This window comes from Lycium ferocissimum, unplaced genomic scaffold (genome assembly GCF_029784015.1).
Source record: "Lycium ferocissimum isolate CSIRO_LF1 unplaced genomic scaffold, AGI_CSIRO_Lferr_CH_V1 ctg258, whole genome shotgun sequence".
NCBI classification, from domain to species: Eukaryota; Viridiplantae; Streptophyta; class Magnoliopsida; order Solanales; family Solanaceae; genus Lycium; species Lycium ferocissimum.
This window is the reverse complement of record NW_026722498.1, coordinates 240581-253533: the sequence shown is the minus strand read 5'-3', so window position 1 is coordinate 253533 and position 12953 is coordinate 240581. Positions and strand designations below refer to the sequence as shown.

Sequence of the window (12953 nt, the reverse complement as noted above, 5' to 3'; positions counted from 1 at the left end):
TCATCAATATATTATATATATATATATTGTTCATACATTTATTATGCCAAATATACAAATAGTATAATATATATATCTTTGGAATAGATAATATATATATCTTTGGAATAGAAAATACAAACTACTAATCAAATTTATAATATGTTAAAATAAATATATAATATCCAAATTCGAATTTTAAAAAAGTTACTAGTATTAAAGAAAAAAAGAAATAAAGATGCTAGAAAAAGGAAAGGTAAAAAAAAAAAAAAATTCCTAGTATAAAAAGAAGAATTAGAGAAGCCCAAAGGAGTAAATTGGTCATCAGATTATAACCAATTTTTTGCGCGGATTATCCTTCAAAGGCACTAGTCTTTAATTTTTGTCATTCGCTTAAAAATGTTATTGAAAATATCCCCAAGTTCTGGGTTTGAACCCCCGTTCAGTTTTAAAAAAAAAAAAAAATCGCAAGGCAAGGCTTTGCAAAAAATCATTTATATATAAGTTTTTTTAAGATAACTAAAGTTCCGCATTTTGTGGCGACTTGCCTTGCCATAACTAAATGTCCGCCTTTACGCGGTTCCTCGATTTTTATTTTATTTTTATAATTAAATCGCTTTTCGAACCCGTAACCCTCGATTTAGGCGAAGCGACAAAAATTAAAGCACAAAGAATTTGAGGGACAAAAACTAAAGACCACCCCCAAAAGGAGGACAATCGTCCAAATTGCCCGATTATAACCAGAGAGAATTTACATCAAATTCACCTAACTAGGAGAGTATTCAAAGGGCAATGATAGAGATTCCAACTGGGGTTAGATAACTTTTGACAAAAATGTCAAATTATTTGGTAAAGAAGACAAAATTAAAATTCCCATGGATAATGAGGATGCCTCCGATTATTAGTTCGTGACTTTATTTTTTTTTAAGCTAGCTTTTCTTTATTTCATCTTTGCCCGTAGTTTATAGAGAATGAGATTCAGCTGAACAATGATGCATTGCGCTCGGACGATTATAAGTAATATTTTGTGTTAGCGTATTTGAGTTACTAATTATAGTTTATTATTTTCTTTTTTTAACCAAGTCATTAATACTGTAGTTAATACTTAGTGTTACTGTTACATATAGTTATTCGTAGTTGACGTTTAATTGATTAATCGATAATATCTTCACACTTTTGTATAAAAAAAAAAAAAATCGCACACCGAACCAAACAGATTTTTTTGGAGATAAGTCAATCCTTTTCCTTTATTCACGCCGCATTTACATTAGCATCACAATAACAAAGACAGAGCACAAGATTCTTCTTTTGCTTATTATTCTTACCCCATTTCTCCTCCATCTTCCAACTAGTGTTGAGGAAATTAAAAAAAAATGTCTGAGCTGTGCTTATCTTGCAGTTATACTACTAATACAAGTCCTCAATTTTCAAGTCTTTCCACTAACTTCCTCTTCTTTTTTGCCCTTCATTCTCTCTCACCCTCTTTACTTCTCATACTTCATTTAGTATTTGCTTTCCTCTCCCCTCTCCTCATTAAAACTACCCTTTTATGTATAGTCCTTCTCATCATCTACCCAAGCCTCAAGGTTAGTATTTTGCTCTCTAAATACTATCCTGTAGTAGAAAGATTAAGGTTGCAGAGTGATAATGAAAGTAAGGATCTTTATTGTTTGGAGGATTTTAAAGTCTTCAAGATGGTGTTTTTAGGACACGCTTTTGAATTCTTGGACTGTAAATCAGCTGAGGAAAATGAAACTCCAATTCTTGTAGAGACCCCAGTTGAATTCTTGGACTGTAAATCAGCTGAGGGAAGTGAAACTTCAATTCTTGAGTCTTCATGTTATGATCATAATGGCTCTAGCACAGCCATATGTGATCATGATCAGTATCTAAGAGACAAATTAGGAGAAAATTCAGCTGAAATGGGGAGTACTAGGATCACCATGAAGAGGAAGAAATTAGAAGACTTCTTGAAAGAACTGGATGTATTTGAAAATATGGCATGGAGTGGTACTGTTGAAGAGAAGAAAACTGAGCCAAAGCGCAAAAAGATCCACAAAGCAAAAGATTGGAAAAGGACATTGGCATGCAAGTTTTATGAGGAAAGGCACAATGCTAGTGACAGCACTGGCGAAGGAATGGATTTGTTATGGGAAAAGTATGAAATGGACTCTATAAAGAACAATGAAAAAAGAGAGAATAGTAATAGCAAGAAGAAGATGAGGAGCTATGTAAAAGAAGAACATATAAATGAGCACATTGAGCAGTTGTGTTGCTTACAGGCACTAAATTTATCAGCTGGAAAAAAGAATTTGGGAATGGGAAGGGCTAATTTTGTGAGAATTTCTGAGGCAATTAAAGGGTTTAAATGGCTATACCATGTGAGCAAGAATAACAAGAAGGTGCATTGTGGAGATAGATTCTAGAGTTGTGAAATTACTTTCTATGAATAAAACTAGCAGCTACAAGAAATTGTTTGTAGTAGTAGTATATTTTTTTCTCCTGGTAAATTCTGCAGTGAATTCCTTGTACTTTTATCCCTTGACATATATTTTAGCTACATGACAGGAACTTATCAAATGTTATCACAATAACTACGTTTGAATCCGAAGCAAGTTGAGGTCGGCAATATGAACCCCCTCTGTCCATGTCTCTCAATTAATTAAAGCTCATTTCTATTCTGTATTGTAAGCATTCATCATGAATTGATTAGTTCTGTACTAGTTGTCAACCTACTGCAACCCTCCTACATCAAAACTTAGAACCAGCAATTCACAATTTTAAATTCCATCAGATGGATAATCCTGTTATTGTAGTAAAATAGTGCTGTTTGATCAGAGGTTACTTTGCTGTCTGGCTCAATTTTGCCTACGTACAACAGTAAAAGGCAGAGGAATCTAGGAATCTAAAGGTTAAGAAATTGAGTTAAAGACACATGTTTTCTTTTTTTTTTGGGGGGCTGGAATAAGAAGGAAGAAACTACAAGAAATTATCAGGATCCCACAATATAGTTACACAAATGAGTTAGGCAAGAATCTGCAGATCAGCTAATATAATGAAGCACTACTGATGCAATTGAGATTTGTCCATTATGCCTAAAACAAGATAAAACAATATTGTAATACAGTAAAAGCCATTATGCCTGCCTTATCCAAAGTACTAACATTGTCTTGCTGCTATGCATTTAGCAATATTAATCCATGGCATTGCAACAAAAAAGAAAAACTTTGTCTTGCTGATGCAAATCAAAGAAAATTTGTTATCTGTTCTCTTTTGTACAAATCTTAGTGACTTACCACTACGTGCTGGTACTTTCATTTCTAGCTAGCGATAGTGTTTTTGGCCACTGATCTATTTATCAATATCCATATCAGAATTGCCCTTGCCTTCATTTCTACCATCTTCGGACTTTACCTTCAGGTTGGTAATCGTTATCAAATTCATCACTATCGTCATCACTAGTAGCGTCGAATTCACTGTCCGCGATATCCCCTTTTTTCAACTTTTCCAAATTCTTATAACTAGGCCTTTTCCTTTTTGGCACTACTTCCTCGATCACAATTCCCTTGTTTTTCCCTGTAGCAACTTTCTTGCTTGCTTGTGATAAGTTTGAACTTTGTAGCTTGTTCTGATTCACTTGCACAGCTACGGACGACAGATTTTCTGCATCGATTGCGCCTGATAATAAATCGAGTCCTGTTTTGCTGGAAAAATCAGAATCCAATAACTTGTCTAGAACAACATTTTGAGAAAAGTAAACAAGATTAAAGACATTTTAATCATGCAATATCACTTATCGCTTCATTATGAAATTAAAAGGAATTAGTAATCCTTTAGGCATCTGAATACCAAGATAATGAAAATAAGAAGATAAATGTATAATTCTTGAAAGAAATGTACCCTTGATCAGTATATATATGTTTGTGCCGGAGAGGATGAAGATCCGTGCTTCGACTAGCCGATTCATCTGTAACCTAAATTAAGAAAATGGTCATTCGTTAACTCACTCGTTAATTCATTAAACGTCATAACATGCATTAAACGTCATAACAGCATGCTAGTAACGTTTAAAACATATGGTATGATCAAGAAAAAGCTTTTTCTTCTGAATGTCAAATGATCAAATGATGATGGTTTAAAAAAAGAGTTGGAATTAGATATTATGATAAGCAGAAGTAATACCAGGAATCTAGGAGTCCTGGGTTCTTTTCCGATCATCTGAGATAATAATTGTTCCAGTTTGTACTCTTCCTTTTCTTCTTTAGACTTCATTTTTTGTTTATTGTTATGGCCATTTTTGCGTTCATCTTCAGACATCTTTGGTGAGTTTCTTGATTCTGGATTTGAAGTTGTGATGAACAAGATGATGATAGTGAAATTGTAGAAGAAAGTATTAGTTGCAGAGAGCAAGAAAGAAAAAGAGTGGAAAGTGAGACTATTTTTTGAACTATTTATAAGTAACTAAATTTTGGAGTTCGTTATAAGAAAAAAGCAATTAACTTTGTAGTTTTTGATTGCATGTTGCGTTATGAGCTTATGATCACCTATTTATTATTTAACTCAATGAGCCATTTTTTTTAACTCATTAAATTCAGTTAGTATTAAAAGAGTTCACCGATAATGAGATTTATTGCCTTATTTTCTTCCCTTGTTTTTTTTTCCTCCTGTTTTTCGCTTCTCTATTTTTTTGGGAGAGAAGAAGGGAAGGTTTTTAGTGAGAATATAAGATTTGTCCAAAAGACAAATCATCAAGCATTGGAAGTAAATAGATGCAGATGAAGTGGAATAAATGGTAAAGGGGATTTAAGTTATATAATCAACATGATAGCAAATAACGTACTATTTTCAACAAGTTACTTATTATTTATTGTATGTTAACAATGGATGCTAATAAAACAAATATTTGTAATTATCTGTTTAACAGACCCCATTGTGTATGCATTGTTTACTCTGTACTAGGTGTTAGGATTTTAAGCTAGTTGGTGTGAATGAGAAATGGAGGAAAGACGAATGGAGGGAAAATTGAAAATTTAAGCAAAGTTTCTTTTAGAAAAAAACACTTTGTACCACATTGGTAGTGGAAAGACAGAGTTGTGTGTTTATATATCAAAACACATCCTCTAGCTCATAAAGGGATAAGAAGAGGACCTCCCCTCGCGCTGCTGTCGTTGCTCGGCTCGGCTTCAGTTTGTGATTTGATTGATTGACAATCTTTTGAGACCAAATTTATTTGTCCAAAGTCATAATTTAATTTTCATTTCAGATATTATTAATTAATATCATTTCCGCGCAAAAAATTAATTTGATATTCGCGGAATTTCCCAACGGCCATTTTTTGAATAGGCAAATCCTTCCCGAATGGACACCTTGCCTGTTGGGAACAGGTACTTCCGCTCCCATAAATTCCAGAGGCTTTGCCTCATTTTACACCCAACGAAATTCTGGACTTCCTGCAATTAAAATTTCTCAACTTCTTCTTTTCACTTTCAGTGCATTGTTTTACAAACTATTAAACTGTGAGTGTCCTGTGATTTGCTCCGATTATTTGAGTTCGCTGGAGTTCTGTGGTTTGTATTGCCGCTACTGCAGAATAGTTCTTCCGTTCTATCCTGGGAGGAAGTAACTCATTTCCTTTGGCAACAGTGAGGAGGTTATAATTCCTTAAGGACACACAAGCAACTTGTGGGCTCGGAATATTTTTTCTACTTCTTTTACATTTCTGTTTGATCATTTTCTGTTTCTGATTTTTGATTAACAAACACAAACTGGTATACTGATCACTGTTGTACATTACGGTTAATAATACTAGGAACTAACCCTCTCTAATTGAGGACTCTCATACCGACCAAACCAAATTGAGATCGAGCTCAGGTTATTGTTATTGTTAGTGCTGCAAATATCGGGGAAGTGCAAAGATTGCTGATTTGAGGACCGTTATTTAAGTTATAGTCGAAATTCACATATTTTTTACATTTTAGCCGCTTCATAATTAAAATACAGATGCATGGAAGTAAAGTTGAAAAAATCGGCATTTGAAATTACAAACATTAGATATATGTGTCTAAAGTTAAGCTTGCAAGTAAATTTTAGACATATTTGTGGGAAAGTTTAGCTTGACATTTCAAACTTCAGACTCGTATGTGTGAACTTTGAATGTTTGTTCATTTCAGTTCACGCATGTTATTTCATCCGTTGTACTGTAGTTTAATTTATTCCTTTTCAACTCAAAATTAAATGATTCATCCATTTTTCAACTTAATTTATTATTTTTTAGCCCAACTAAGCAGAAACTTAAGGAAATTTACAATACAATAACTAAGGAGCTGTTTGGACATGATTTCATCTCATGAGATGAAGTCATGTTTGGACATGCAATTTGGATTTCTTAAGTTGCAATTTTTTTTTATAAACATAAAAACTCCACAGTTGTAAAAACCATCAAAAAAATCTTATACAATCTTACCAAATGAGTAAATCATAGTTCATAATAAAATTAATACGCTACTAGAAGACCTTTCTAAAAAATACAACATCAATTGATCAAATTTTAGTTCAATAAAAAGGAAAATTTAACATGAATAGTAATGTAACTACTCTTTAATATAATCCTCCCACACTGATACGAACAATCTCTTCTTCGAAGCATGCATTTCCCGGTTGGTAAACATGATTGATAAATATATCTACCACTTATGGGTCTTTTTTTACAAAATATAAATGTATGGGTCAAATTTTATATTTATATTTTTTGAAATCATGATTTCAAATCCAAATCATGCCTTTTTGGATAATTTGAGATTTCATCTCATGAGACGAAATCAGATGTCCAAACGCTAATTTTATCTCATGAGATGAAATCGCATGTCCAAACACCTGCTAAACAATGAGGAAAAAAAAAGTATAACATATGCTAGTACCCCTCATAGCAATTAATCTCGTCAACCAATACAGAGCAAAGGAGGAGGAGGAAGAAAAGCGAAGCAGAAAGTTTGAAGTTTGTCAAATCAATTACGAGTTATACAACTTTAAAAATTAAATAGTATAACTTAAATAATATGGTGAAAACAGTGTCCAATGACCTATTATGCCCTACATTGTTTCAGTAGCCCTAATTAGCTTCATGATTACCGACAGTCCCAAACAAATCACCATTCTCAAATTATCGTAATTTTCTTTGACAAGACATCTTTATTTAGAAGGGGTATGATTATTTTACCTTTCATTTGAATAATCATAGAGGGTGTTTGGATGAGCTTATTTCTATAAAAGAATTTTTGTTTTTTGCATTCATAAGCTGAAAAATAAGTTTCAGTATAATTGTTTTCACTTAAATATTAATTAATAAACTAAAGTGTAGTCAATTATGTAAAATTCCCTAATTATTTTTTTAAAATCATATTTTAAGCACAAAATAACTTTAAGTTATCGCATGCCTAAACACTCAAAAAAACAGTCCAAATGCTTATAAACAATGAGGAACTTAAAAGTAAACCAATGCTAGCCTCATAATATCTTCCCTTAATTGAAGTGTTTGTCAACCAATCAAGGAGGAGGAGTAAGAAATGAGAAAAACATAATTAATTTTATCTTTGACCTTTTAAAATTATAAATAATTTGAGATAATTATGTTTAAAATCACTTGAAATGAATAAAGCGTATGTCGATCCATTGTTTCAGGTGTCTTAGTTTCATGATAAATATCAAAAATTATTTCACTTTTTTTGACAAGAAATTTTATTTAGAAGGGGTTTATTTTACCATAATTTTTTAAATTATAATTTTTTAAATGAGCTTGTCGTCCTCAAAAAATTTAAAATTTTGAAAAACAATTTTTTTTTATTTTTAATATTCTGAAATACAACTCCAAAAAAAAGTGAATAATTTTTATGGCCAAACGCTCACTTAGAAAACCCTGCACAAATAAGGCGTGAATTCATAAATGCAGTGCACTCAGAAGTAGATCTAAGAGGTGGGACCCACACTCAACTCGTCCACCGTCATATGCGCGTATCTTGTTCACTCGCCAGTTGCCTCTCTCCAATTTCTCCATTTCCTCTCCCATAATCACACACTCATAACAAAATAAAATAAATACTCCCTACAAATAATAAAGTGAAAGCAATATATACATAAATGGCTCTCCGGAGCTCCCGTTCAGGCACCGGAATTAGGCTAACATTTAAAGTGTTTGCGTATTTTGTGAGTGTGTCAGTTTTCGTTTTGTTAGCTCTCTCTTTTCTCTTCACTTCCTCTTCCGATCTACACGTAGTAAGTATTTCGCAATTTCTCTGTTTTCACTTTATCTGTACGTCTTCATTTACTTAAAAATCTCTGTTATTTTTTCTTTCTGATTGAGTAGTCACATTTTCTCTAGTTACTAATATCTCAATCTGAAGAATTAAATGATTAACAAATTATTTTACTGTCGGTTTAGCCTACGAATCTGTTCTCACTTTATCCGTATGCGTTGATTTACTGCTACGAATCTGTGTATTATTTCTTATTGACTAGTCACATTTTATCTAGTTACTAATATCTAAATCTGGAAACATTTGATTGTGAAACTCTTTTGTCAATACTTTTGTGATTTTTTTCGTACTAAATATGCTCAGTTTTCTCAAGTTATTAGGATCTCAATCTGGAAGCTTTGATTGTGAAACCCTTTTACTTTATCTAGACGCGTTGATCTACTGTCGGTTGGCTTACAAATCTGAGCATTTTTTCTATTTTTTCTTTCTTATTGAGCATTCACATTTTCTCTAGTCACTAATATCTAAAATCTAGAAAATTTATTTTCATACTTTACTTAGTATTTTTCTTATTAAGCATGCGCATTTTATCAAGTTACTGAGATCTCAATTTGGAGAATTCATTATTGGGATCTCTGGATGCTTACTTAGCATTTCTTTTTTGTCTTATCAAGTATGCGCATTTTATCAAGTTACTGAGATCTCAATTTGGAGAAGTTATTATTGTGGTCTCTTGATACTTTACTTAGTATTTTTTTTTTCTTCTTATCAAGTATGCACATTTTATCAAGTTACCGAGATCTATATCTGGAAACATTCGATTGTGATTAATTTTTTTTGTGAAACTTTTTACTCAATACTTTTGTGATTTTTTGGTACCAAATATGCACATCTTTCAAGTTATTAGCTTTGATTGTGAAACTACTTCACTCTATGTTCTGTGATTTTTTTGTTAATCTTACTAAGTACACATTTATTCTTAAGCTATAGAAAGATTTAACTGCTTATTATCAGCTCCTAAATATCAAGTTACTTGTCTGTGCTTAGTGATTCTAGACTTGTTTTTCAGCTTGTGTGATTCCCCGAGGTCTTTATTATTTCTGAGTTTTATGTGCCTTAATTGCATAACTTTCCCTGGATCTTACTTTATCCCTAAGTAGCTTGTGTATTGACGGTGTTGAATGTGGTTGAATAGGGACATTCACATGATTTAAATGGAGTTGGATCAGTACGAAGGTCGGTTTTGGCTCTGAAATCTGATCCATTGAAACCGCGGCTTGATCAGATCAAGAAGCAGGCAGATGATCACCGTTCATTGGCTCTGGCTTATGCTTCCTATGCTCGGAAGCTGAAGCTCGAGAACTCAAAACTTGTTCGAGTTTTTGCTGAGTTATCGAGGAACTTTACAGATCTGATTTCAAAACCTTCATACCGCACACTATCTGACTCGGATGGGAACACTATGAATGAGTCGGTGCTTAGGCAGTTTGAGAAGGAGGTGAAGGAAAGGATTAAAGTCACGCGACAAGTTGTTGCTGAGGCGAAAGAGTCATTTGATAATCAATTAAAGATTCAGAAGCTGAAAGATACAATATTTGCTGTCAATGAGCAGCTAACGAAGGCGAAGAAGCAAGGTGCTTTCTCGAGCTTGATTGCTGCCAAGTCTATCCCGAAGAGCGTGCATTGTTTGGCAATGAGGTTAATGGATGAGCGAATCACACATCCGGATAAGTATACAGATGATGGGAAGCCTACTCCACCAGAATTCGAGGATCCTAGCCTTTATCATTATGCAATTTTCTCTGACAATGTGCTTGCTGCTTCAGTTGTGGTGAATTCGGCAGTTAAAAACTCGAAAGACCCATCGAAACATGTGTTTCACGTGGTGACTGATAAAATGAATCTTGGGGCTATGCAAGTTATGTTCAAGATGAAAGAATATAATGGGGCTTTTATCGAAGTGAAGGCGGTCGAGGATTATAAGTTCCTGAATTCTTCTTATGTTCCAGTACTTAAACAGCTTGAATCTGCAAAGCTTCAGCAGTTTTACTTTGAGAACAAGCTCGAGAATGCAACAAAGGATACAACCAATATGAAATTCAGGAACCCGAAATATCTCTCAATATTGAACCACATTAGATTCTATTTACCAGAATTGTACCCCAAGTTGCACAGGATATTGTTCTTGGACGATGATATAGTTGTTCAGAGGGATTTGACAGGTCTATGGAAGATAGATATGGATGGTAAGGTGAATGGAGCTGTGGAGACATGTTTTGGTTCATTTCATCGTTATGCACAATACATGAATTTCTCTCATCCTTTGATCAAGGAGAAGTTCAACCCCAAAGCGTGCGCATGGGCTTATGGAATGAACTTCTTTGACTTGGATGCTTGGAGGAGGGAGAAGCTCACTGAGGAATACCATTATTGGCAGACTCTGGTAAGATATACTCCCTCCATTTCATTTTATATGGCAATTTCCGACTGGGTATGGAGTTCAAAAAAGAAAGGAAGACTTCTAACTTGTGGTCTTAAACCGGCCATAATATTTATTGTTGCTATAAAAGCATATCATTAAGAGTAAAATGGGAAGTTCAAAATTCAATTGTTTCAAAATATATAAAGGTGTCTTTCTTTTTGAAACATACTATGGAGCAAAAAGTGTGCCATTAAATGGAACAGAGCATGAGTAGTTATTTTTATTCCAAAAATGTTAGCTTACAACTTTACATGGGCAGTTCTGGGTGTGTTTGGTATGCAGGTAAACATTTTCCAACAAAGTGTTTTTCAATTTTCCCGTGTTTGGTTGGTCAAAATTTTGGAGCACATTTTTTCTAGGAAAATAAGATCCTTAAACTGACAGAAATGATTTCTCCAATTGAAGTAGGAAAAACAAGTTCCCCAAGTGACATTCCACATCGATTGTCTCCTCCCAACCCTTCAACACAGTCCACCCCTACGCCCATCTCCGAACTCCAATAGTGTTTGCTAGATTATACACAAATGCTTTAGGGATAATATTTTCTGTCTATGTACCAAGCACAAGAAAATAGGTACGAAAATCACTTATGTTTCAGGAAAACATTTTCCAAGCCAAACACACCTATTGTGTTGCATGTAATTAAGCACGGAGCTGCCTTTTTGATCTATAACAAAAATCATAGGTCTCTGTGTGTGTGTGTGTGTGTGTGTACGCGCGGGCGAGGGCGCGAGCATTTACGCAGGCGTCACATGCATACAAATGAATACGTTTAATTATTTTCTTATCTACTGTTTCTTCATATCTGGACCTGCTATGTTTTGAGCTCTTCGCAAACTTTGTCCAGTAGTTATAGCTGCGATCTGAAGAGGTTATTAAGCATGGTGTGTAGCTTCTGGTAGATTAACTTAGTAGCAGATACTAGCTTGTGCAGCTGTTTCCATTAAAGCAATATTTCCAACTTCTAAAGTGTCATGCTGCACTACATTTTAATTAAATAGACTTGTACAGTTTGAATTGTAAGTTTATACTATTTTAACTAATGGAGCATCTAATCTTCTGCAGAACGAAAACCGGACCTTATGGAAATTGGGTACACTGCCTCCAGGTTTAATCACATTTTACTCCACAACAAAGCCACTGGACAAATCTTGGCATGTTTTAGGGCTTGGCTATAATCCAAGCATCAGTATGGAAGAGATCAATAATGCCGCAGTTGTCCACTTTAATGGGAATATGAAGCCATGGCTTGATATTGCGATGAACCAATTTCGGCCTCTTTGGACAAAGTATGTGGATTATGAAAATGAGTACGTGCAGGCGTGTAATTTCGGTTTTTAAATATACGAGTTCAGGTGGATGTTTGCTTGATGGGTTTAACAAGCTCTGCAAGTAGGCTGACTTGTTGCTGCTCTCTCCCACGGAAAATAGTGCTCATTTTCTATGCCGTAGGTGGTATTTGTCTATCCAAGTCTTCATTATTTTCTCCGGCAGTAGTTTAGCTTTAGTTTTCAATTGTCTATACGGTGTTTAATACTTTTATGGACCAGAAGTAAAAATAATATATCAACTTCTATTTATTTGAAAGGCTACTGTCAGAGTTTAGATATTGGCAATTTTGTGGGCAGTAATGTATTTCAGAATTCATGATTAAGCAACATATTTTCTGGTATTTAATTTCGTCACTTTGGTGTAGGTCAGTTGTGATTTCCTTTTGAATATGGGACGCATTTCAAGTTGTTAACGCATATATTTAGTTTCCTATTAGACGGCCATTTTGTTTGCAACTGAACTCTCGTTAACAATAAATACATAACTGCTGAGAATTTGCATGCTAATTCCTAGAGGCTGTCGGCTTTAGGTGTCTTCTGTCAGATGCTTATGAAGTCATCGATCAGTAAGTGTGTTGTTATTGGTGCAAGTGAGACCACTTTAATTGACTCTTAGGCCTATATATTTGTTAAGTTGTTCCGAAGTCCAAACTACTTTGAACTGTTTTTAATTGAGGCGGTCTATCAGAAACAGCCTCTCTACCTCCAAGGTAGGGGCAGTCTACTTACACCCTACCCTTCCTGACACCTTGGTGGAATTACACTGGGTATGTTGTCGTATCTTTGGTAAGTTGTACAAGTTTCTGATGGGTATGTTGCTGTAAACCAACAAAATTTTGTTTTATCCATTATGAACTGGTACTAAAATTGGGACCGGCACAATGGCCAGATTTTAAGCACAATTTCTTGCGA

The 12953-nt window shown here is 34.2% G+C and overlaps 2 protein-coding genes across 2 annotated transcripts; both read left to right on the top strand.

Annotated features, from left to right (window-relative positions):
• The first annotated feature begins 1673 nt into the window (after positions 1-1673).
• Positions 1674-2405, top strand: LOC132043556 (uncharacterized). Its single transcript, XM_059434035.1, has one exon. It carries the CDS (start codon positions 1674-1676, stop codon positions 2403-2405), a length of 732 nt encoding a protein of 243 aa, XP_059290018.1.
• A 5660-nt stretch (positions 2406-8065) lies between these two features.
• On the top strand, positions 8066-12382 carry LOC132043513 (galacturonosyltransferase 8-like). Its single transcript, XM_059433991.1, has 3 exons — positions 8066-8247; positions 9424-10671; positions 11776-12382. Exons 1-3 carry the CDS (start codon positions 8113-8115, stop codon positions 12049-12051), a joined length of 1659 nt encoding a protein of 552 aa, XP_059289974.1. The 5' UTR covers positions 8066-8112; the 3' UTR covers positions 12052-12382.
• The last annotated feature ends 571 nt before the right edge of the window (positions 12383-12953 follow it).

Excerpts from the sequence above, each read along its gene's own strand:
- LOC132043513 (XM_059433991.1), top strand. The coding sequence starts at position 8,113 with ATGGCTCTCCGGAGCTCCCGTTCAGGCACCGGAATTAGGCTAACATTT. Across the intron at positions 8,248-9,423 it reads CCTCTTCCGATCTACACGTA|GGACATTCACATGATTTAAA; the intron begins GTAAGTATTTCG and ends GTGGTTGAATAG. Across the intron at positions 10,672-11,775 it reads ACCATTATTGGCAGACTCTG|AACGAAAACCGGACCTTATG; the intron begins GTAAGATATACT and ends AATCTTCTGCAG.
- LOC132043556 (XM_059434035.1), top strand. The coding sequence starts at position 1,674 with ATGGTGTTTTTAGGACACGCTTTTGAATTCTTGGACTGTAAATCAGCT.